The sequence below is a fragment of the Pristiophorus japonicus genome, chromosome 7 (assembly GCF_044704955.1).
Source record: "Pristiophorus japonicus isolate sPriJap1 chromosome 7, sPriJap1.hap1, whole genome shotgun sequence".
NCBI lineage: Eukaryota > Metazoa > Chordata > Chondrichthyes > Pristiophoridae > Pristiophorus > Pristiophorus japonicus.
In genome coordinates, this window is record NC_091983.1 from 206,893,594 (window position 1) to 206,919,362 (window position 25,769).

Sequence of the window (25,769 nt, forward strand, 5' to 3'; positions counted from 1 at the left end):
GCCCGTTCATCACAAGGCTCGAGCGGTTCCATATATGATGAGGGAGAAAGTCAAGATCGAACTGGACAGACATCAACAAGAGGGAATCATATCACCAGTCGAGTTCAATGAGTGGGCCAGTCAGATTGTTCTGGTGTTGAAAAGCGATGGCAAGGTCAGAATCTGCGGAGACTACAAGGTAGCGATCAACCGAGTCTCGTTACAAGACCAGTACCCGCTACCCAAGGCGGATGACCTGTTCGCAACGTAAGTGAGGGGGTGGGGGGGGCGGGGGAAGGGGAGAGTCGTTCACCAAGTTGGACCGAACCTCTGCCTACATGACACCGGAGCTGGCTGAATCTTCGAAAAGATTGACGTGCATCAACATGCACAAAGGACTGTCTATATACCACAGGTACCCTTTTGGGATTTGCTCAGCTGCTGCCATCTTCCAGAGGAACATGGAGAGTCTGCTGAAATCAGTTCCGTGCACCGTTTTGTTTCAAGAAGACATCCTGATCACTGGTCCTGACACCACCGAACACCTGCACAACTTGGAAGAGGTTCTATGTTGACTAGACAGAGTGGAACTCAGGCTGACACGCACCAAGTGTGTTTTCCTGACACCAGAGTTCCAATTTTTGGGGAGAAAGATTGCGGCAGACGGCATCAGACCCACGGACTCGAAGACAGAGGCCATCAAGAATGCATCCAGAATGTGACGGAGCTGCGTTCGTTCCTGGGACTCCAACTATTTTGGTAATTTTCTACCCGGGTTAAGCACTTTGCTGGAACTGTTGCGCATGTTGCTACGTAAGGGTGACGCCTGGGTTTGGAGTAAATCTCAAGAGACAGCCTTTGAGAAGGCCAGAAACCCACTTTGTTTAATAAGTTACTTGTACTGCATGATCCGTGTAAACGATTAGTGCGAGCTTGTGATGCATCTTCGTACGGGGTCAACTGTGTTATAGCAAACCAATGTATCGGGCAAACATCAACCGGTTGCATATACATCTAGAAGTCTGTCTAAGGTTGAAAGAGCCTACAGTATAGTCGAGAAAGAGGCGTTAGTATGTGTATATGGGGTTAAGAAAATGCACCAATACCTATTTGGACTTCGGTTTGAGCTTGAAACCGACCAGAAACCACTCATTTCGCTGTTTTCAGAAAGCAAAGGTATAAGCACCAATGCTTCGTCCCACATCCAAAGATGGGCACTAACATTGTCCGCCTATGACTATGTTATCCGCCACAGACCAGGCACGGAGAACTGTGCTGATGCCCTCAGTCGGCTACCATTGCCCACTACCGGGGTGGAAATGGCGCAGCCCACAGACTTGCTTCTGGTCATGGATGCTTTTGAGAGCAACGGGTCACCCATTACTGTTCGCCAGATCAGTACCTGGACCAGCCAGGATCTTGTGCTATCACTTGTAAAAAGTGGCGTCCTCAATGGGAACTGGTCGGCCGTTCTCAGGGAAATGCAAGATGAAATGTCCATCGAGTCAGATTGTCTCTTATGGGGTAATCACGTACTTTTGCCAAAAAAAAGGCAGGGAAACGTTTATATGCGACCTACACAATACCCACCCAGGCATAGTCACGATAAAGGCTATAGCCAGGTCGCATGTTTGGTGGTCTGGCATTGACTCGGACTTAGAGTCATACGTACACCAGTGTAACACGTGCTCACAATTGAGCAATGCATCACGTCATGGCGCTCCAAACCGTGATCCAGGATCCACATAGATTTTGCTGGCCTTCTCGGAAAGATATTTTTAGTTGTAGTGGACGCTTACTCTAAATGGATTGAATGCATAATCATGTTATCTAGCACATCCACTGCCACGATTGAAAGCCTTCGGGGTAATTGCCCTCCGCCCAAAACGGGGGACACCTACTGTTTTCTGCGCTCCAGTCCATGGGGCGGAGATACCAGAGAAATTCAACACTTTACTTTTTTTTCTCCGTGGTGCGGTGTTCCGGTCGAATGCGGGGTGGAAGTGACCTCTCAGCGGGCCTGCCATCCTGATCAGTCATCAGCGCCGTGCTGATCACATCAGTGCGATGTGTCTTCATTTTAGTTGAAGGGGAGAGCCACTGCATACTCTGCAGATACTTTAGTTAGGTCCACTGGTCCACGAGGGAGAGTTTCGGCCGGGCCAGCAGCCTGGCACCCAAGATGCCTGACCGAACCAGGGGGTCATAATTGTCGGGCTGACCTGTCAGTTGTCCAACAAAAAAAAATAACATGGCGACTGCGGCAGTGCGACCTCCCCTTTAAGGGCAGCCATGCGGCTATTTCACAGAGTGTACCGACAAAGAAAACTGTTGGTAGCACTGGCCAGTGGTGCCCCACTCCGGCGGCATAATTTCAAGTAAGGCAATTTCGCGACGGGGTCTCCACCAGTCGGAAAGGGGTCGGCGTGTGCACGCCGCGGCGGGAAAAAGGGTGGAGTGGTCCCGGACACCACTCCGCTCTTGAGGTAGGGCAATTTCTAAAATGGCCCAATTTCGGCCCAAATTCCTCAAGAATTGGGCCTATCAGGGCTCTTTCCAGACAATGGCCGTCAGTCCCTGCAGCCCTGACATTCATGCAGGTTTCAGTGCCAAAGGTGAGCTGACATTTCAACTGCCTGTACAGTTCAGAAGTATGTTTTTATCGATGCTGGCCTGTAAAGAAATTACAGCAACGTCAGGAGTTTCTCAGTCAGACTGGGATATCGCATTTACAATTTCACATGCAGTTGGTGTAAAGTCATATAAAAAATGATTTAAAAAAACAATCTAATCCAGTCAATGCAGAGCAGCAGTCAACAAAGCAAACTGAATGCTGAGCTGTATTTGCAAACAGAGGGCCAGAATTTTCTGAAAACGTGCTGATTGCAATTTTTCTCCATTTAAATTATAATTTGCTAAGTGCTGCAGTGCAGAAAGACCTGAGGGTCCTTGTGCATGAAACACAAAAAGTTAGTATGCAGGTACAGCAAGTAATCAGAAAGGCAAATGGAATGTTGGCCTTTATTGCAAGGAGGATAGTGTATAAGAACATAAGAAATAAGAACATGAGTAGGCCATACGGCCCCTCGAGCCTGCTCTGCCATTTGATACAATCATGGCTGATCCAATCATGGACTCGGGTCCACTTCCCTGCCCGCTCTCCATAATCCCTTGTTTCCTTATCGTTTAAGAAACTGTCTATTTCTGTCTTAAATTTATTCAATGTCCCAGCTTCTACAGCTCTCTGAGGCAGCGAATTCCACAGATCCACAACCCTCAGAGAAGAAATTTCTCCTCATCTCAGTTTTAAATGGGCGGCTCCTTATTCTAAGATCATGCCTTCTAGTTCTAGTCTCCCCCATCAGCGGAAACATCCTCTTTGCATCCACCTTGTCAAGCCCTCTCATAATCTTATACGTTTCGATAAGATCACCTCGCAAGCTTCTGAATTCCAATGAGTAGAGGCCCAACCTACTCAACCTTTCCTCATAAGTCAACCCCCTCATCTCTGGAATCAACCTTGTGAACCTACTCTGAACTGCCTCCAAAGCAAGTATATTCTTTCGTAAATATGGAAACCAAAACTGCACGCAGTATTCCAGGTGTGGCCTCACCAACACCCTGTACAACTGTAGCAAGACTTCCCTGCTTTTATAATCCATCCCCTTTGCAATAAAGGCCAAGATTCCTTTGGCCTTCCTGATCACTTGCTGTACCTACATACTGATCTTTTGTATTTCATGCACAAATCCCCCAGGTCCCGCTGTACTGCAGCACTTTGCAATCTTTCTCCATTTAAATAATAACTTGTTCTTTGATTTTTTTTCTTACAAACTGCATGACCTCACACTTTCCAACATTCTACTCCATCTGCCAAATTTTTGCCCACTCACTTAGCCTGTCTATGTCCTTTTGCAGATTTTTTGTGTCCTCCTCACACATTGCTTTTCCTCCCATCTTTGTATCGTCTGCAAACCTGGCTACGTTACACTCAGTCCCTTCTTTAAAGTCCTTAATATAAATTGTGAATAGTTGGGGTTCCAGCACTGATCCCTGCGGCATCCCACTAGTTACTGGTTGCTTATCTATTGTATCAACAAGAATCAAACCCAATAATGCAGTAATCTCTGTAGGACAAAAAATATTAAAAACGTTGACTTAGCTTTACAAAGATTTTATATTGAATAACCTTATACTTGCTGTCAACAACAACTTGTATTTATATAGCCCCTTTTGCAAAATAGTAGCATATGTGTAAGGTAAAATGTCTTCAACTATTATTCGCTTAAATTTTTTTGTGAACATATGCATTTCATTTTTGCTCTAGTATGTTCAATGCTCACTTTAAGAGTGCAATTTGGCATCCTGAATGTACCTTTTTATACTAAAAATATTTTTTGGATTCCTGACCACTGTGCTAGTAAGACGATATAGTATAATTATGCAATCCAACTAGCTATCTATGAAGCTTAGGTAGTCATCCCAGTAATTTAAGTGATTCAGAAAATTTTAGCAAAACTTAAGTATTCTCAACAAATGTAGGCTTTTGTATGTAATGAGAAGAAATGCACCACCTTAACATTTTTGGCTTTTCACCAAATTTGCCAAGTGACCTCCTCATCGTCTTGTGGTTCTTTTTAAAAATGGACATTCTATGAACTGTCAGTGAATTGGGAACTTGTCTGTAAACATTCTGTACTTTTAAAAAAAAAACATAATTCCTGGGACTAGCTTCTCATCTCAATAACTTCAAATGCCAATCTTAACGTGCTTTCTCTCTTCCTGTCAAGCATTTTGGTTTTTTGATATTGAGTGAGTAGAAAATAATCTGGGTATCTTGAGAATTCAAAAGTCTTCTATTGACATATAAATAGTAAATGGGTAGTAAGAGGAGGGGTGGGGCTGATTAGGGACCAAAAAGGAGACCTACGCATGGCAGCAGAGGGCATGTCTGAGGTACTAAATGAATACTTTGCATCTGTCTTCAAGGAAGACATAGTGAAAGAGGAGGTAGTGGAGATACTAGATAGGGAAAAAAATTGATGAACAGGAGGTACGAGATAGACTGGCTGTACTTAAAGTAGATAAGTCACCAAGATTGGATTGGATGCATCTTAATTTCCACCTGAGGTAAGTTCAGGTGGAAATTAAGATGGAAATTGTGGAGGTACTGACCATAATCTTCACATCCTCCTTAGATACAGGAGTGGTGCCAGAGGACAATGGAATTGTAAATATTACACCCTGTTGTTCAAAAAAGGGGCAAGGATAAATCCAGCAACTACAGGTCTAGTAAGAAGGAGGAACTGAGGGAAATCCTTATTAGTCGGGAAATTGTGTTGGGGAAATTGATGGGATTGAAGGCCGATAAATCCCCAGGGCCTGATGGACTGCATCCCAGAGTACTTAAGGAGGTGGCCTTGGAAATAGCGGATGCATTGACAGTCATTTTCCAACATTCCATAGACTCTGGATCAGTTCCAATGGAGTAGAGGGTAGCCAATGTAACCCCACTTTTTAAAAAAGGAGGGAGAGAGAAAACTGAATTATAAACCGGTCAGCCTGACATCGGTAGTGGGTAAAATGATGGAATCAATTATTAAGGATGTCATAGCAGCGCATTTGGAAAGAGGTGACATGATAGATCCAGTCAGCATGGATTTGTGAAAGGGAAATCATGCTTGACAAATCTTCTGGAATTTTTTGAGGATGTTTCCAGTAGAGTGGACAAGGGAGAACCAGTTGATGTGGTGTATTTGGACTTTCAGAAGGCTTTCGACAAGGTCCCACACAAGAGATTAATGTGCAAAGTTAAAGCACGTGGGATTGGGGGTAGTGTGCTGATGTGGACTGAGAACTGGTTGGCAGACAGGAAGCAAAGAGTAGGAGTAAATGGGTACTTTTCAGAATGGCAGGCAGTGACTAGTGGGGTACTGCAAGGTTCTGTGCTGGGGCCCCAGCTGTTTACATTGTACATTAATGATTTAGACGAGGGGATTAAATGTAGTATCTCCAAATTTGTGGATGACACTAAGTTGGGTGGCAGTGTGAGCTGCGAGGAGGATGCTATGAGGCTGCATAGTGACTTGGATAGGTTAGGTGAGTGGGTAAATGCATGGCAGATGAAGTATAATGTGGATAAATGTGAGGTTATCCAATTTGGTGGTAAAAACAGAGAGACAGACTATTATCTGAATGGTGACAGATTAGGAAAAGGGGAGGTGCAACGAGACCTGGGTGTCATGGTACATCAGTCATTGAAGGTTGGCATGCAGGTACAGCAGACGGTTAAGAAAGCAAATGGCATGTTGGCCTTCATAGCGAGGGGATTTGAGTACAGGGGCAGGGAGGTGTTACTACAGTTGTACAGGGCCTTGGTGAGGCCACACCTGGAGTATTGTGTACAGTTTTGGTCTCCTAACTTGAGGAAGGACATTCTTGCTATTGAGGGAGTGCAGCGAAGGTTCACCAGACTGATTCCTGGGATGGCGGGACTGAGATATCAAGAAAGACTGGATCAACTAGGCTTGTATTCACTGGAGTTCAGAAGAATGAGAGGGGATCTCATAGAAACGTTTAAAATTCTGACGGGCTTAGACAGGTTAGATGCAGGAAGAATGTTCCCAATGTTGGGGAAGTCCAGAACCAGGGGTCACAGTCTAAGGATAAGGGGTAAGCCATTTAGAACCGAGATGAGGAGAAACTTCTTCACCCAGAGAGTGGTGAACCTGTGTAATTCTCTACCACAGAAAGTTGTTGAGGCCAATTCACTAAATATATTCAAAAGGGAGTTAGATGTAGTCCTTACTACTTGGGGGATCAAGGGGTATGGTGAGAAAGCAGGAATGGGGTACTGAAGTTGCATGTTCAGCCATGAACTCATTGAATGGCAGTGCAGGCTCGAAGGGCCGAATGGCCTACTCCTGCACCTATTTTCCATGTTACAGGCCAGTCAGTTGATAGTGAGGAAGCTGTTCGAAATAATAATCGGGGACAAAATTAACAATTACTTGAAAACTTGTGGATTAATTAAGGAAACCAGTACGGATTTGTTAAAGGCAAATCGTGTTTAACTAACTTGATCGAGTTTTTTAATGGGTTAAAAAACAAAGTTGATGGGGCAAACGTGGACTTCCAAAAGGCAGTTGATAAAATGCTTGAGAGCAAAGTTGAAGTCTATGGAATAAAAGGGACAGTGGCAGCATGGATACAAAATTGGCCAAGTGGCAGGAAAGGGGAGTAGTGGTGAACAGTCCTTTTCAGACTGGAGGAAGGTGTACAGTGGTGTTCCCCAGGGATTGGTACTAGGACTACTGCTTTTCTTGATATATATTAATGACTTGGACTTGGGTGTAGAGAACACAATTTCAAAATTTGCAGATGACACAAAACTTGGAAGTATATCAACAGTAAGGAGGATAGTGATAGACTTCAAGAAGACATAAGTTGGTGAAATGGGCGGACATGTGGCAGGTGAGATTTAATGCAAAGTGATACATTCTCTCAAGAAAGAATGAGGAGATAAGGATGAGGGAAAAATGTTGCTGGTGGGCGTAGTCTATAGGCCCCCTAACAGTAGCTACACTGTTGGACGGAGTATAAATCAAGAAATAATGGAGGCTTGTAAAAAAGGAACGGCAATAATCATGGACGATTTTAACCTTCATATTGATTGGACAAAGCAAATTGGCCAGGGTAGCCTTGTGGAAGAATGTATCCGGGATAGTTTACTTGAACAGTACGTACCGGAACCAACCAGGGAGCAGGCTATCTTCTATCTGGTACTGTGTAATAAGACAGGATTAATAAATGATCTCCTAGTAAAGGATCCTCTAGGAATGAGTGACCATAACATGGTTAAATTTCAAACTCAGTTGGAGGGTGAGCAAGTTGGATCTCAAACCAGGGTCCTAAGCTTAAATAAAGGCGACTACAAAGGTATGACGGCAGCGTTGGCTAAAATGGACTGTGAAAATAGATTAAAGTGTGGGACAGTTGATGAGCAGTGGCAGACATTTAAGGAGATATTTCTTCACTCACAACAAAAATATATCCCAATAAAAAGGAAAGACTGTAAGAGAAGGGATAACCATCCGTGGCTAACTAAGGAAATAAAGGATGGTATCAAATTGAAAACAAGGGCATACAATGTGGCCAAGACTAGTGGGGGGGTGGGTGGGGGGGGGGGGCAGGCAGAGGATTGGGAAACTTTTAAAAACCAGGAAAGAACGAGAGAGAGAGATTGATGCTGCATCTCTGGTTGGTCATCTGGAAATAGAAAACAACAGACGAGGGGGAGGGGGCAGGGTGACATGAGGAAGGTGGCATAGCACAGGTTCATTTGAGGGCCGCCGCAACTCCATGATATTTCGCAATGTAGTGTATTCAGTCGCACGATCCATTTACATACCCTCACTAACCGAAGGGGGCTCACTATCGCCCCCGGCAACTGTCCGAGCTGGGACTCCAATGAGGGCAGAGACCTTCTCTACGTCCATCAGAGGAATTGTTTGAGGCGGACCCCCGTCTGTCTGCAGCTGCTCCCTCATGTTGTGGGAGTGCTCTGACTGCAAAGAGAAAAATAGGAAGGGCTCAGAAAGGGTTTCTCTGCTGTTGTGCCACATATGCCTACCACAGTAGAATAGGTCATACTGTGTGAATGTTTTGGAAGCCTCCGTTCAGTCTGTTTCGATCTTGCATGTGCTTCATCAGTATGTATTCGCAGGCTAGAGGCATCTAACATGGGGGCTGTACGTGAACTTTCAGAAAGCGATAGGAGCAGTTCGAGTACATTGTGAGGGACGATAAGAACATAAGAAATAGGAACAGGAGTAGGCCATACGGCCCCTCGAGACTGCTCCACCATTCAATAAGATCACGGCTGATTTGATCATGGACTCAGCTCCACTTCCCCGCCTGCTCCCCATAACCCCTTATCCCCTTATCGTTTAAGAAACGATCTTAATGATACAAATTTTGTGCATAGATCATTAAAAGCCAATGGGTGCCAAAGTAAGCCTTCATCTTTGTTATGCATTATGAAAGGCACCCCACTGAGTGTTGAGAATGACTAGGTACATGAAAAACTTCACATAGTGTGTGAGATTAATGTTACAAGTCATGGAAACATGCATAGATGCAAATGGTACTCACACTGAGGATCCTTGTGAGGGCGTTAAACTTTTTTTGGCACTGTGTGCCAGTCCTGGGCACAGTGTCTACAGCCAACACCTCCTGCGCTATCTCCCTCCATGTTCTCTTAAACACAGGAGGGAGTAGTCTGGTTCCCCCTGTAAGATGGAGTGAGGCCCACCTCCACTCCACCGCGCTCAGTAAGGCCCCACTAGCCTCCTGGCTCAAGCGCCTGGCACGCTGCCTTCCCTCATGCTCCTCCATCTCAGCTGAAGTGGGCCGGTGCAGGAAGCTGGCACGCCTTGCATTTGCAACTGGAAAAGAAACCAAGAGGGAAAAAAAATAATATTTCAATGTGCATGCGCAAAATGGCCACCTCCTTCAATGCCGATTTCAGCTCCTGCGCACAGTCAGTCGTGCAATACCTGACTTAACGGCAATGCTCCTCCAGATCACTTTTTTGCCGAAAATTTCTGACCAGGGCACAAACTATTTCCCAGCGTAAACTTTTGCGTACCGCCGTGATTTGCACCCCTAAATCCTAAAAGCCGAAAATCCAGCCCAAAGACTCATCCAACCTTGATTAGCTTTTTGAGATAAGTAAATGCAAAATGTAAAATACTGGGATGTAAATAATTTCAGGTTTATCAATCTCTGACTAGTCGTCATCATCATAGGCAGTCCCTCAGAATCGAGGAAGACTTGCTTCCACTCTAAGAATGAGTCCTTAGGTGACTGAGGGAAAGGGTGGTTGGGACCGGTTTGCTGCACGCTCTTTCCGCTGCCTGAGCTTGATTTCTGCATGGTCTTGGCGATGAGACACAAGATGCTCTTCGCCTTCCCGGATGCACTTCCTCCACTTAGGGCGGTCTTTGGCCAGGGACTCCGAGGTGTCGGTGAGGATGTTGCACTTTATCAGAGAGGTTTTGAGGGTGTTCTTTTAATGTTTCTTCTGTCCACCATTGGCTCGCTTGCCGTGAAGGAGTTCCGAGTAGAGCGCTTGCTTTGGGAGCCTCGTGCCTGGCATGCAAACGATGTGGCCCACCCAACGGAGCTGATCAAGTGTGGTCAGTGCTTCAATGCTGGGGATGTTAGTCTGGTCGCCACTCTCCCCCACCCCCAGTCACCTCTGACTAGTACAATTGGAAGGAGTATAGAATCATTGGTACATTGTGATGAAGTACTCAATAAAAGAATGAATTGCATTTATCTAGCATCTTGGCACATCTCAAAAATATTCAAATCACTTTGAAGTGCCATCACTATTGTAGATAAATGTAGCAACCACTTTGCACACAGCAAGCTCTGACAAATAGCAGTAAGATGAATGATTATTTCATTCATTATGTTGGTGTTAGTTGCTGAGAGTGAAATATTTGCTAGAATACTAAGAGAACGCCCAACTCTTCAAAAAGTTCCATTGGATTTTTAATGTACACTTGACTAGGCATACTGGACCTCTATTCAGTATTTGTCTGAAAGATGGCACCCTGCAGATGTAACACCCGCTCAATACTGCATTGGAGTGCCAATCTGTTTTATCTGCTCATCTGCTCATGTTCTGTATTGGAGCCTACAACATGCTACCAATTGAGCCAAACTGTCAAATGAGATCTTAACTCACAAGGCTGAATGAAGCTTGAATTGTCGTGAAATGTCGCTTGACTTGTCCTGAAATGTCTTTTGAATTTTGAAGATGCCTGTGGTTAACACAATCCCAGCTCTCCTTATTGTTGTGTAATATAATTGAGTTCTTTTTTTAGTTTTAAAAACAAATTTGCTGGTTGCTGCCATAGAAAAAGTTTACAAAGGACTTTGTGGTGAAAGTGCACATGCTGATACAGCATAACAACCAGTTACAGGCTTGTTCTTAGTGTTCCAACTTTATTAATTCTGACACTCTACATTTTTACAGTGACATTTTGATTTGTTATGCAAAACAGTCAATGTTCAGTGATTAGAGTTTATAGCATAAACATTGTGGTAAACCTGCAAACTTTTTAATTTGCAGCTATATCACTGCACATACAGATACAGAAGAAGAATCTGAAGCGGAAGAGGTGAACCATTCTACAGTAAACACTGCGAAAGACAATCAGACCAGCGAATTTGATGTCCTATTGCAGATTGCAGATAATCTACATGGGAGTCTAGAATTGGATAAGAAAGAGGGATTCCAGTTACTGCTTGAAAAAAAAGATCAGGTAGCTGCATACTACTGTATCTTCAATTACATTTTCTGTGAATATAGTGAACCTTTATCATGATTTGATTCTAGGGAGATGCACAGTTTGTGGTTACTACAAAATATAAAATTATCAAGTGGAAAACAATAGGAGCAAAGCCTTAACCATATACCAAAGATTATGTTTTCAAACAGTCATTGCAGTTAAATTGTATACTGGAAGCAGGAAGCTATTTTAATCTTTGGCTCTGAATGTTTGGTTGGCATACATAACAATTACAAAACGCAAATTACTTTTACTTGAAGCATTTCAAGCATTTTGACATGGTAAGGCATTATATAAATGCAATATTATAGGGCGGCCAATAAACTCTCCATTGTTTCAAGGTAAACAGATGAGCACGAACTACAGAATTCTGCATCTATGTCTGTTTTTATATAGGCATGTTGCCAGGCCTCCATCTCTTAAGCTATAGTGCAAACTGAGTGCTGTGGTGTAATGATTCCAGACAAGAGGGCCGTGATTCCGCCTACCGGGGCGGGTTCGGTGCGGCCGGGATCGGTAGCAGGGTCTGAACCCGATGCTGTCTCCATCCCATTCTGTGGAAGTGATTTTGCATCGATTGGGCTTGTTAGTCCACCCAGTGAGGTGCCCGGCCAATTAAAAGGAAGCGGGTCTGATGACGTCATTTGGAAACGCGTCCTCAACTGGTTTCCTTAAAGGGACCATGTCCAAATTGATTTTGACAGTTGAGGTGCTGTAAACACTAACGAGCACTGCACAGAGGTGCAGGGCTGCATCCAGGTGCTCCCATGATTCCCTCCTTATGCTTATGGGAGGGAGTCACAGCTTGCAGGCAGGTTCTCTTCCCTTCCAATGGGCGGAAGAGACCTCCCCAGGAGACCAATGTAGCCTGGTTGTACATTGCACAGGAGGGCACAAGCAGGGATGTCATCAGGAGGACCAGGCTGCAGTGGCGCAAACCTTTCAATGATCTCAGTTGATCACGAAACGTTACTGCAAAGTCACACTCAACCTCATCCTGCTGTGCCACTCATCACATCCCCATCACTCTGCCTTCCCTACCCTACTCCTGCACATCCTTACACCAACTTACCTTGCACCTCTACCCATCCCTCTCTATCTACATTATCACATTCCCCTCTCACTCACCTTAATCCTAGTGCAAGCATACCAACTAATAGCAGACAAGGGTAGGCACTTGGGTGTTTTTGCCAATGTGTCAAACATTTAAATCTTTATTTTCAATACTTTGCATTCTTGGATAGATCTATGTACATCTTTGGAAGTGGATTAGTGAGTTGCAGTGAATGGTGAGACATAATGGTGATGAATGTGAAAGGAATGGCTTGGGCGGATGCTTTATGGTGTTGGTTTTGGGTGGTGCCAACCTGGCGCATCATGTGGCAGCTAAGGTGTACAGGGTCAAGTGAAGTAAATCTGGCCATGGTGAGGCTGTCCCTGGCGTCCCGGGCAGCAGTGTGGTCGGCTGCTGATGCCCTGTGTCCAGTACAGCAGCAGTTTATTATGGAGAAGGTTGGTGTTGGTGCTTCTGGTGTGCCTGGCGATGCAGGTGTTTGGGCTAATCATTTTGGGATTCTGAGGACCAAGGTAAAATAGTTTCAAGGGCATCGATGCTAATGTAATAGATGTTAGATGAAGTAGAGATGACAGAATCAATCTGTCAATGGTGAGAGAGGTTGTTCCAACGAGGTGACCTGCTCCAAGGACTTGCAACCTGCATAAAGGCCAATGTGGCTTCCAAATGCAGTATGCAAGAGGTTCTGATCTTGGATAGTGAACAGCTGTGAGATAGGAGCTTTTGTAGCACACTTGCAGCTGTCAGGTAATGAAATGAATTTATGTTGACACAATTCCCGCGTTCTTGCCTGGCATGACCACGAGCTTCCCATCGCCTGTCGTTTTAATTCTCGGCACCACTCTCACTCTGACCTCTGTCCTCGGCCTCTCACACTGTTCCAGTGATGCTCAACGGAAGCTCAAGGAACAGCACCTCATCTTTCTATTATGCACTTTACATCCTTCCGGAATAAACATTGAGTTCAACAATTTCAGATCATAACCAATGCCCCCATTTTTATGGACTGCAGCTATTGCTGATGATTCTGATATTCCCATTGACACCTCCTAGACTGATCTTTTGTTTACTTGTTCCATTACTATCTCCTTTCACCTTGCACCAACAACCCTTTTGTCATTTAATCTCTTCTGCCTTCCACCCTATCGCAAAGCGTACCTTTCGTTCTTTCTTCCCCTCCCCCCTTCCCCGCCTCTCAAAACCTGTTACATCGCTAACTTTTTCCAGTTCTGACGAAAAGTCATCAATCTGTTTCTCTCTCCACAGATGCTGCTGAGTATTTACAGCATTTTCTGTTTTTATCTCGGGAAAGATATATTGGCCTTCGAGCAGGGAACAGTCCTAATTCACCAGGATGATACCAGAGCTTAAGGGGTTAAATTATGAGAACAGAAACTTGGTTTGTTTTTCCTTGCATTTACAAGGTTGAGAGGGTGATCTAATCGAGGTCTTTAAAGTGATAAAGGAAATTGATGGGGTATATAAGCCAAACGTATCTCTGGTGGGGAAATATATGGCATCATCATAAACTTAGTGCGAGGCCATTTCAGAAATCAGGAAGAAATTTTTCACATGAAGTGTAGTGGCATTCTGTAGCTCTCCTTCATAAGGCTGTGGATTTTTGTTCAATTGAAATTTTCAAGACTGAGATTGCTATATTTTTGTTAGGTAAGGGTATCAAGGGAAGGGTGCTGGTAACTGCAGTTGAGCTACAGATCAGCCATCATCTAATTGAGTAGCAGAACAGGCTCAAGAGGCTGAATGCCCTCCTCCAGTTCCTAATTTTGTCTGTAATGTCCTCCATGGTTGAATAAACTGCTTACACTCATTGTACAGACTTGCAACAAGAATGACCATGTGGGCAAGGTATCAGAATGCACCTAGCACCCATTTGAACCATACCCCAGAATGGTCAGTGCCTTCAGGAGAGGAAAGGGAGAACATGCTTTGTTTTAAATTCCTAGTTAGTTGAATGTTTTTTGAATTACATACTGGATAGCCCCCATACAAAGTCTTATTTAAAATGTAGTTTAATTTTACAGTTGCATGGGCTCCTCACACCATTGCAGTATTTTCCATTACTCAAGAACATATAGTTCATTTTACAATGAAAGGTTGTTAGTTTGGAATTAGGCAGCTGAATGAATCAGTCAATGTGGAGCTTGAACCAAGGACCTTGAGTTTAAGCATCTCGTGCCCTACTTACTGAGCTAGCCAAAGTCATGCCAACATTTGTAAATGCAGCAGCAATGGAACATCATGCAATCCCCCAGACTGAACACGAGCCAATAATATGCAAAGACAATGTTATTTTTAGTTCGCCACCTAAGCCATAATATTAGTTGCTAATGCACAATGAAGCTGAATAATAATCTCCTTTTCTACCATCTCCTAATATTGGATCATCCTAGAGTATGCTTTCTTTGGAGTTGGCAGCTCTCTAGTCCACTCAACTAGCCTATTTTATGCAAGTTTTTTTCTCCCCTTCTGCTTCAGCTTCAGCATTTTGGATTATTCTCAAAAACAATTCTTAGTTCCTTGTGGTCTTGATACCTAATTACATTTTGATATATATGCAGGAGCATGAACAGAGCATTAAAAAATGGGAATGTATGTGTACTGCACTTTTTCTGTCCTTCTGCGCCTTCGTCCTCTTGAGACTCCACCCCCGATGTCTCCTGTCTGAAGCTAGAAGCGGGGCCTCGAACTGGAAGTGCGACCCCGCGATCAGTCTGACCACGTTGGTGCTCCACGGGTTCTTTGACTGAACTGCTGCTCCTCTGCGAGCCTGCTTCTCCGGCTGAGAGTGAGACTCCAATCGGGCCCCGAGCCTCCCGTGAGCCGTGAGTCCCGGGCGGCGAGGGGAGAGCACTGGGGGCGCAGGGGTGGGGGGGAGCGGTGGAGAGGGGGAGAAGAGAGAGAGAGAAAAAGAGAAAAAGGGTGGTTGAGAGGCTTGGGGGGGGGTGTGGGGGGGAAGAGTGAGAGGCTGGGGAGGGGAGTGGGGTGGGGGTGGGGGGGAAAGAGTGAGAGGCTGTGGAGGGGAGAGTGAGAGGCTGGGGAGGGAGGGAGGGGGGGGGGAAGAGTGAGATGCTGGGAGGGGAGGGAAGAGAAAGAGGCTGGGGGGAGAGAGAGAGAGAGAGACACAGTGGCGGGGGGGGGGGGGGGGGTGGGTTTCAAAGGGGAGAGAGGGAACTCAGGGAAGACGGATCACATTCTTCCAACCCCCTACTAGGGACATCGTTGGAATGGATGATATCCAGAAGTCACGACATTGTCACGATTCACTTCATACCCAATAAACCTGTTAACAATCCGTACACAATGCCCCATCTGTGGGGTGTGTGGGGGTGGAGGATGCACTTGCACTGGGGTAAGGCACTTCGGCTTTGGGAAGGGTGTACTTGAACTGGGGTAAGGCACTTTGGCTGGCCCTTGCTGTCTTCTGGGGAGCTCTATCCTCTGTCGCTTCGGGAAGTCAAAGTGGATCGAGTTACAATTTGCAAAGTCAGTGAGACCTTGGAATGGGCGGTTCCAATGACACATTCCTGTGAAACTTCAGGGTGTGGCTTATCCTCCAAGGGGTCCAATCAGAAACAAAGGGTGTAACATGTTGGCCATTTTGGCAGTACAAATAAACACATCCTTATGAAATGTATTTGGCTACTGGATCTATCATGTGTGTCCATAGAATCTTTCTCATGCAACTAGCCTTTTTCAAGCATTTTTCAAATTCATACTCGTGATGTTAGCCAAATGGGGTTTTTTACGACAATCCGACAGCTTCATGGTCACTTTTTCTGATACCAGCTTTTTATTTCCAAATTTCTTTTTGAAGCTGAATTCATGTTCTCTGGATTATCGGTCCAGGTCTCTGGATTACTAGTCCAGTAACACAACCTCTATGCTATAGTACCTGCATGGCATCAACAGAGACATTACAGTTGAACTTGAACCTTGCATAGATTCGTTAGTTTTAAAACTGCTGCTCTTATCCCCGCCCCAGAAATTAGAATTTGACAGTTTAAATAGTGCAGTTATTAATAAATGTATACTATTTTGGGATGAACTTGATCACGCCAGCCATATCTGGATTGACTTGGTTTGTTAGCCCATATCCCTTTTCATCCCTAATATTGCAGTTGTTTTCCACATGTAAAAATGATAAAATGTAAGGAACATAAGAATTAGGAGCAGGAGTAGGCCATTTGGCCCCTTGAGCCTGCTCCACCATTCAATTAAAAAGACTTGGATTATATATCATCATCATAGGCAGTCCCTCGGAATCGAGGAAGACTTGCTTCCACTCCTCAAGTGAGTTCTTTGGTGGCTGAACAGTCCAACACGAGAGCCACAGACCCTGTCACAGGTGGGACAGATATTCGTCGGGGGAAGCGGGGTGTGGCACTGATTTACCACACGCTCCTTCCGCTGCCTGAGCCTGACCTCTTCACGCTCGCAGCGTTGAGATTCGAAGAGCTCAACGCCCTCCTGGATGCACTTTCTCCACCTAGAGCGGTCTTCAGCCAGGGTCTCCCAGGCGTCAGTGGTGATGTCGCAGTTCAGCAGGGAGGCTTTGAGGGTGTCCTTATAACATTTCCACTGCCCACCTTTGGCTCGTTTGCCATGAAGGAGCTCCACTTATAGCAGTTGCTTAGGGAGTCTCGTGTCTGGCATGCGAACTAAGTGGCCTGCCCAGCGAAGGTGATCTAGTGTGGCAAGTGCTTCAATGCTGGGGATGTTAGCCTGGGCGAGGACACTGATGTTGGTGTGTCTGTCCTCCCAGGGGATTTGCAGGATCTTGCGGAGACATCATTGGTGATATATCTCCAGAGACTTGATGTGTCTTCTGTATGTTGTCCATGCCTCTGATCCATACAGGAGTGCTGGAATTACTACAGGCCTGTAGACCATGGACTTGGTGGTAGGTTTGAGGGCTTGGCCTTTGAACACTCTTTTCGCACTGGAGGCAATGTTGAATCTCCGCATCAGTGTCTGCCAACAGTTTGTCAACATCCTTCGCCTGCTCCATGACGACATGCAGGCTGTGATCCTTACTAGCAGATCTGTTACAGACCCATTCCAGTCTGAACCTAGGTCAAACAGGGCTGCGTCATCGCTCCAACCCTCTTCTCAATCTTCCTCGTTGCCATGCTCCATCTCATTGTCAACAAGCTCCCCGCAGGAGTGGAACTAAACTCTGAACCAGTGGGAGGCTGTTTAACCTACGCCGCCTCCAGACCAAGTCCAAGACCACCAAACCTCTGTCGTTGAACTGCAGTACGCGGACGACGCCTGCGTCTGCGCATATTCGGAGACTGAACTCCAGGATATAGTCGATGAATTATATAGTCCCTTTCACAACCACTAGACGTCTCACTTTACAGCCAATGAAGTACTTTTGGAGTGTAGTCAATGTTGCAAAGTAGGAAACGTGGCAGCTAATTTGCACACAAGCATTTGTGATCATTATCACAAACAACAATGTGATAATGATAAAGATAATCTGTGTTTTTGTTATGTTGCTTGAAGGATAAATGTTGGCCAGGGCACTGGGGATAACCCCCCTGCTCTTCTTTGAAATAGTACCATGGGATCTTTTACGTCCACCTGAGAGTAGATGGGGCCTCGGTTTAACGTTCATCAGAAAGCCGGCACCTCTGACAATGCAGTTCTCCATCAGCTCTTCTACCTCAGCTCCACTTCCCTGCACTATCTTCATTTCCCTTGATTCCCTTAATCTTCAAAAATCTATCGATCTCTGTCTTGAATATATTCAACGACTGAACATCCACAGCCTTCTGGGGTAGAGAATTCCAAAGTTCACCCCTCTCTTAGTGAAGAAACTTCTCCTTATCTCAGTCCTAAATGACTGACCCCTTATTCTAAGATTGTGACCCCTGGGTCTAGACTCCCCAGCCAGAGGAAACATCATTCCTGCATCTACCCTGTCAAGCCCTGTAAGAATTGTGTATGTTTCAATGAGATCACCTCTCATTCTTCTAAACTCTGGAGAATATAGGCCTAGTCTACTCAATCTCTCCTCATAGGACAATTCCCCCATCCCAGGAATCAGTCTGGTGAACCTTTGTTGCACTCCAATGGCAAGTATATCCTTCCTTGGATAACTATTCAATACTCCAGGTGTGGTCACACCAGGACCCTATATAATTGCAGCAAAACATCTTTACTCTTATACACAAATCCTCATAATAAAGGCCAACATACCATTTGCTTTCTTAATTGCTTGCTGTACCTGTAAACTTTCAGTGATTGGTGTACAAGGGCACCCAGGTCCCTCTGAACACCAACATTTCCCAATCTCTCGCTATTTAACAAATACTCTACTTTTCTATTTTTCCACAATTATATTCCATTTGCCATGTTCTTCTTGCCAGCTCATTTAGCCTGTCTATATCGCCTTGGAGTCTCTCTGATTCCTCCTCACAACTTACATTCCGACCTAAGTTTGTATCATTAGCAAACTTGGATATATTACATTTGGTCCCCTCATCCAAATCATTGATACAGATTGTAGGTAGTTGAGGCCCAAGCATTGATCCTTGTGGTACCCCTCTAGTTACAGTCTGCCAACGCGTTAACTAATCCTCAATCCATGCTGGTATATTATCCTCAATCCCATGAGCCCGAATTTTGTTTAATAACTTCTTGTGTGGCACCTTATCAAATGCCTTCTGAAAATCCAAATACACCACACCCACTGATTCCCCCTTATCTATTCTGCTAGTTTCAATCTAAAAAAACTCTCAATTGATTTGTCAAACACGATTTCCCTTTTATAAATCCATGTTGACTCTGCCTAATCCTATTATTATTTTCTAATTGCCATGTCCTTAATAATAAATTTTCCCTTCTACTGATGTCAGGCTAACTGGTCTGTAGTTCCCATTATCTCTCTCCCTCCTTTCTTAAATAACGGGATTACGTTTTCTCCCTTCCAATCCGCGGGAACCTTGCTAGAATCTCCCTCCTTTCTGAAATAGTGGGGTTACATTAGCTACCTTCCAATCTGCGGGAACCTTTCTAGAATCTATGGAATTTTGGAAGATGACAACCAATGCATCTACTATCTCTATAGCCACCTCTTTCAAAACCCTAGGATGTAGGCCATTGAGTCCAAGGGATTTATCGGCTTTCAGTCCCATTAATTTCTCCAGAACTATTTTTTTACTAATACTAATTTCTTTCAGTTCCTCATTCTCGCTAGACCCTTGGTAATCCACAATTTCCAGGAGGTTTTTTGCAATCTTCTTGCATGAAGACAGACACAAAATATTTGTTTAATTTCTCTGCCATTTCCTTATTCACCATTATAACTTCTGTCGCATTTACTTTAGCTAATCCTTTCCTTTTTACATGCCTATGGAAGCTTTTGCAGTCTGTTTTTATGTGTCTCGCTAGTTTGCTCTCATACTCTATTTTCCCTTTATCAATTTCTTGGTCCTCCTGCTGAATTCTAAAATCCTCCCAATCCTCAGGCTTACTACTCTTTTTCACAACATTATAAGCCTCTTCCTTTGATCTAATACTATCTTTAACTTCTCTTGTTAGCCATGGTTGGACCACTTTTCCTGTGCAGTTTTTGTGCCTTAAAGGAATATATATTTGTTGTAAATTATGTATTCATTCTTTAAATGCTAGCCATTGCTCATCTACCGTCATAACTTTTAATGTAGTTTCCCAATCTACCTTAGCCAACATGATAAATATTTAATGAATACTGTTTGTTTTTCAAGTTTTGGGACCAGGTGGAATTTCTGTGGCGATTAGCACGGGCATATGCTGATATGCATGACATTACATTGGATAAAGAAGACAAGAGAAACTATGCTATAATTGGTAAGGTGTGAATATAAAATTTGTTTCTGCAAGCTCTTTTATTTAAGAAATAAAGTGTAACCTAGTGATTCAAAAGGAGTTAATTAGTTGAGTAGTTAAATGATTTTTTTAAAGTTTCAAACACAGAGCTCTTCTGAGCCGGAACAATGTCTTCTCACCTTTTGCAACCTGATTTCAAATATAATGCTGATCAAAGCGGGACGGGGGTTGGGCAACCAACCCACTGCTAGGGGGCATTACCTCAATCTTAATATTGTAATGAGGCTGGAAGCCTCTATTTTCCCCGCCATTTTGTTTTTAACTGCCTGTGAACGGGTCTCGCATAACTTGTGAAACCCGGCAGTTAAACAGGGGACTGCTGCATCCAGGATAAAGTGGATTTATACCTACCTCCTGGATCAAGGGTCCCTACCTAACCCACCCTCCACAATTCACGAGGCCTCTCCTCCCTTGATTCCCGCTTGCCTGCCGATCCCAACCATCTCCATCGCCTGCAAATCCCCTGCTGACTGTGCAAACCCCCCCCCCCCCCCCAATCCTCTCTCCCCTATAGCAGTTCCTGGTCTCTAGTCATCTTGGACCCCCTTGCCACTGGATCAAGACCTCGCTCAGCTAAGCCCGTGTGGTAGCCCGTGTGCAACGACCACCCCATGTTAAAAGAACTCACGCACAGACATCTTCCACTCCGTTAGCATGAAGTTCGGAGTGTCAGGACCCTCATGGACAACCCCAACAGCGACAAGCCAGAACACTGCATCGCCATAGTTGCCCATGAACTTAGCGCTGGCAGCGGAAAGCGCGTGCGACAAACCAGTCCCACCCACCCCTTCCCTCAACGACTATCTGTCCCACCCGTAACAGAGTCTGTGGCTCTCGTATTGGACTGTTCTGCCACTAAGGAACTCACTTCAGGAGTGGAAGCAAGTCTTCCTCGATTCCGAGGGACTGCCTATGATGATGATGATGATTCCTGATTGCTCTTTCCCCCCCCCCACCCCGATCACCGAACCCCGTCTAAAGCTGGCTGGCTGCAAGCAGGAAACTGAGGCCGTAAAATTGGCAGGGCCTGCAGGAAACCCAACCCCCAACCCACATCCTCGAACAAAATTTTGGTCATTATCTCTGATAGCTGTAATGGTTCTATATGAAATGAGATGTAGGATTCCCAACCCAATTTCTAGTAGGCCTAAGTCAAGGGCACTAAATTGCTCATAATTTGACAGTAAATTGACAATCGCATTCATTGAAGGCTTTAAAGATGCTACTGTGGAAACAGAATGGTCAGAGTAGTGTGGCAGGGATGCTATTCCAAGGCTGAGTTTAAGGGACCCTGCTGGAATAAAACTGAACTGAAATGAAATTTCCATATCTTCTTTCCCTCCTGCCTTCTCAGAACCACTGACATTCCTCATCCTGGTGACTAGAAAATGTTTGTTTTCTTTCTCTCTTTCTCTTTCTCTCTTTCTCCTCTCTTCACTTTTTTTTCCTCTGGCTTGCTCTTTTTCTCCGTAATACACACACACACACATATACAATGGGTTGAAGTTTCTGGAAATTAGAGGATGGAAGAGGCCGGAGAGTAATCGAGTCTGGAGATGACGACATGTATAAAGGTTTCAGTGTCAGATTCACTGAGCTAGGGGTGGAGAGAAGTGGTATTACAGAGATGGATGGAAGCCGTCTATGGGCTTGATTTTTGTCTTTTTGCCCCTTTTCGGGTGCAAATCGTGGCGAAATCAAAAACTTTGCACCCGGTTAGCTCCAGAGCACGCAACTTCGCCAAATGAAAGTTCACGAGGAGTGTTAGTGCTAACACCGGCGTTGCACCACATCATTTGTGCGCTGGAGCCGAAAGTTCCAGCGCTAAAATAATGTTGGCCGTTCTGCGCATGCGCAAATTTTTTTTTTCTTCCCATGCTTCTGGTCTGATCGCAAATGCAGGGCGCGGCCACGCGCATGCACGGTACACCCGGGGCTGACGCAGCCCTTTTAAAATTGGATTTTGATGATGGGGGAAGAAGCAGCAAGACACCGTGCCAAGCGCTTCAGCCAGGAGGCTAACGAAGCTCGAGTGAGGACTATGGAGAGAAGATGCCAGGAGTTGCATTGGACCCCTGCCATCCATTTTCAAATGCATTTGGAGGGAAATCGCTGAGGAGGTCTCTGCTTCAGACGCAGTGGTCAGGAGTGGCACACAGTGCCAAAAGAAGTTCAGTGATCTTTCGAGGGTCGTTAGAGTGAGTACAATTTTTATTCATGCCCTCCTTCATTACTTCAATTATAAATCTGACACACTATTTGTTCTCATGCTGTTGCTGTCTCTCAGCACTCTGTGGGTTGCCTCCTAAAATGCATGACACATAGGCAGGCTTAGTTTGGCACCCTATTTGCCATTAATGATCTTTACACATTACTAAGATTACTTTCTGAGATCTCATAAGATTTCTCCGCACTTCGATGCTCCCCTGATGAACCACGTACAACTTCCAAGGCCATTAAACAGAGGACATTCAGGCAGTATGATATAAGTGCTTTGGTAGTGATCTGTGTGTGCCACAAGAGCATTCCCATTTTCACCTTTGCAGGCAAAGAAATCTCATAATCGGCGCGAGTAGGTGCGGACAGGTGGTGGTCTGCCTCAGACCCTACCACTCACGGACATTGAGGAGCAAGTGGCAGGCCTAATCGGCGTCTCGGGTCAGGCAACTGAACCCCACTCGGAAATTGAGGGCAAGTCCTGCACATTCCCTGGACTGGGTTGGGGCAATGTCCTGCAGTGTCTGTGGACTAGGGTTGGGGCAATGTCATACACACTCCCTGGGCTGGGTTGGGACAATGTGATAGTGTCTATGGACTAGATATGATGGAGTAGCGGCGGTCCTTCAAATGAGTCTCTGCTATTCGATCTTCCTCATGTTACCCTGTCCCCTCCCCAGCTGCCAACCACTCGTCTGTTGCTTTCTACTTCCAGATGATCAGACACAGGCGCCGCATCCCTCAAGGCAATATTCCACGTCAGGCCATCGTGTGGAGGTGGAGAAGGAAGAAGAAGACGAGTTTACCGATCAGCCGACTCCGGCGCAGATGCAATTCACCCCTCTTTTACCACCGGCACTCACCTCGTCTGAGGATGATGACATAATTTTCTCGGGGTTTGATAACTCCGAGGCTCCTAGTACTAGTGGCATGCAGCATCGCAGATCTGGGGTTGAATCCCGTATGCCATCGCTCCGGAGGGTGAGTCGGCAAAGTCGGTCTGCTGACAGACAGGCAGACGTGGAACTGGACATGATGACTGTTGTGTATCTGTAAAACATGCACTCCCATGTTCCGCCACCAGGGGGCTCATCCCCTGAAGTCCCAAGGGATCCCAGCATCCCTTGGGAGCACTGTATATAAGCTGATCCCTAAGGCCTGTTCCTCATTCTGGAGTGTCTTATTAAAGACTGAGGTCACTGTTACTTTAACCTCCCTGTGTGCAGCCTCATCTGTGTTAGGAACACAATAACTGGTGACGAGAATACGAATCCAATGCAAAGATGCAGCAAACTGGGCATCTTGGAGATTCTCGGAGGGTGAGGACTGGGAAGCCTATGTCGAATGGCTAGACCAGTACTTTGTAGCCAACGAGCTGGACGGAGAAGGAAGTGCTGCAAAAAGGAGAGCGGTCCTCCTCACAGTCTGCGGGGCAGCGACCTACAGCCTCATGAAGAATCTTCTGGCTCCAGTGAAACCCACAGATAAGTCGTATGAGGAGCTGTGTACACTGGTCCGGGAGCATCTTAACCCGAGAAAGAGCGTGCTGATGGCGAGGTATCGGTTCTACACGTGCCAGTGATCTGAAGGTCAGGAAGCGGCGAGCTATGTCGCCGAGCTAAGGCGACTTGCAGGACAATATGAGTTTGATGGCTACCTGGAGCAAATGCTCAGACTTTTTTGTATGGGGCATTGGCCACGAGACCATCCTATGAAAACTTTTGACTGTAGAAATACCGACCCCCAGTAAGGCCATTGCGATAGCACAGGCGTTTATGTCCACCAGTGATAACACCAAATAAATCTCTCAGCACACAAGTGCTAGCAATGTTCAGAAATTAACTGGAACTGTGTTTGCGAGCAGAAATGTACAGGGTAGAAACCACGAATCTGCAACTGCCAGCAGGCCTCGGGTGACCCAGATGACTCAGAGTCCGCAACAAAGGATGAATGCAAGGTAATTCACACCTTGTTGGTGTTGTGGAGGCTTCCATTCAGCCTATTCATGCTGCTTCAAAGGGTATGTTTGCAAGAGCTGTGGAACAATGGGGCACCTCCAATGAGCTGCAAGCTCTGCAAAACATGCTGACCACCACATGGCAGAGGAAGATCGGTCCATAGTGGATCAAAGCAATTTCGAGCCTCAGAGAGGAGGCAGATGCTGAAGTACACAGGGTGCACATATTTTCGACGAAATGTCCACCGATAATGCTAAACGTAAAGTTGAATGGTTTACCCGTAGCCATAGAACTGGATACTGGCGCTACCCAATCCATCATGAGTAAAAAGATGTTTGAGAGACTGTGGTGCAACAAAGCATTCAGACAAGCCCTGAGCCCCATCCACACGAAACTGAGAACGTACACCAAAGAGCTTATCACTGTCCTGGGCAGCACCATGGTCAAGATCACCTACGAGGGCACGGTGCATGAACTGCCACTCTGGATTGTCCCGGGCGATGGCCCCACACTGCTTGGAAGGAGCTGGCTGGGCAACATCTGCTGGAACTGGGATGACATCCGAGCGCTATCACATGTCGATGAGGCCTCATGTACCCAGGTTCTTAACAAATTTCCTTCCCTTTTTCAGCCAGGCATTGGAAACTTTTTGGGGCGAAGATGCGGATCCACTTGGTCTCAGAGGCACGACCCCATTCACCACAAGGCGCGAGCGGTACCTCACATGATGAGGGAGAGAGTGGAAATCGAGCTGGACAGGCTGCAACGCGAGGGCATCATCTCCCCAGTGGAATTCAGCGAGTGGGCCAGCCCGATTGTTCCAGTACTCAAAAGTTGCTGGCACATTCAGGATTTGCGGCGATTATAAAGTAACTATTAATCATTTCTCGCTCCAGGACCAATACCCACTAACTAAGGCAGACGACCTATTTACGACGCTGGCAAGTGGCAAGACGTTCACCAAGCTCGACCTGACTTCGGCCAACATGACGCAGGAGCTGGAAGAGTCTTCAAAGAGCCTCACCTGCATCAACACGCAAAGGGGCTGTTCATCTACAACAGATGCCCGTTTGGAATTCGGTTGGCTCCAGCGATCTTCCAGAGAAACATGGAGAGCCTACTCAAAAAGGTACCACACATGGTGGTCTTTCAGGGCGACATATTGGTCACGGGTCGGGACACCGCCAAGCACCGAAAAAACCTGGAGGAGGTCCTCCAGCGACTGGATCGCGTAGGGCTGCGGCTGAAGAGGTCGAAATACGTCTTCATGGCAACAGAAAT

At 45.6% G+C, this 25,769-nt stretch overlaps 1 protein-coding gene across 1 annotated transcript in view; it reads left to right on the forward strand.

Annotated features, from left to right (window-relative positions):
* The window catches only part of LOC139267427 (regulator of microtubule dynamics protein 2), a 218,729-nt gene that overhangs the window by 51,777 nt on the left and 141,183 nt on the right, over positions 1-25,769 (forward strand). Inside the window, exons 2-3 of the mRNA XM_070885740.1 lie at positions 11,123-11,315; positions 20,172-20,274. Of these exons, the coding sequence (XP_070741841.1) occupies positions 11,123-11,315; positions 20,172-20,274 (296 nt within the window). The remainder of the gene's footprint in view (positions 1-11,122; positions 11,316-20,171; positions 20,275-25,769) is intronic.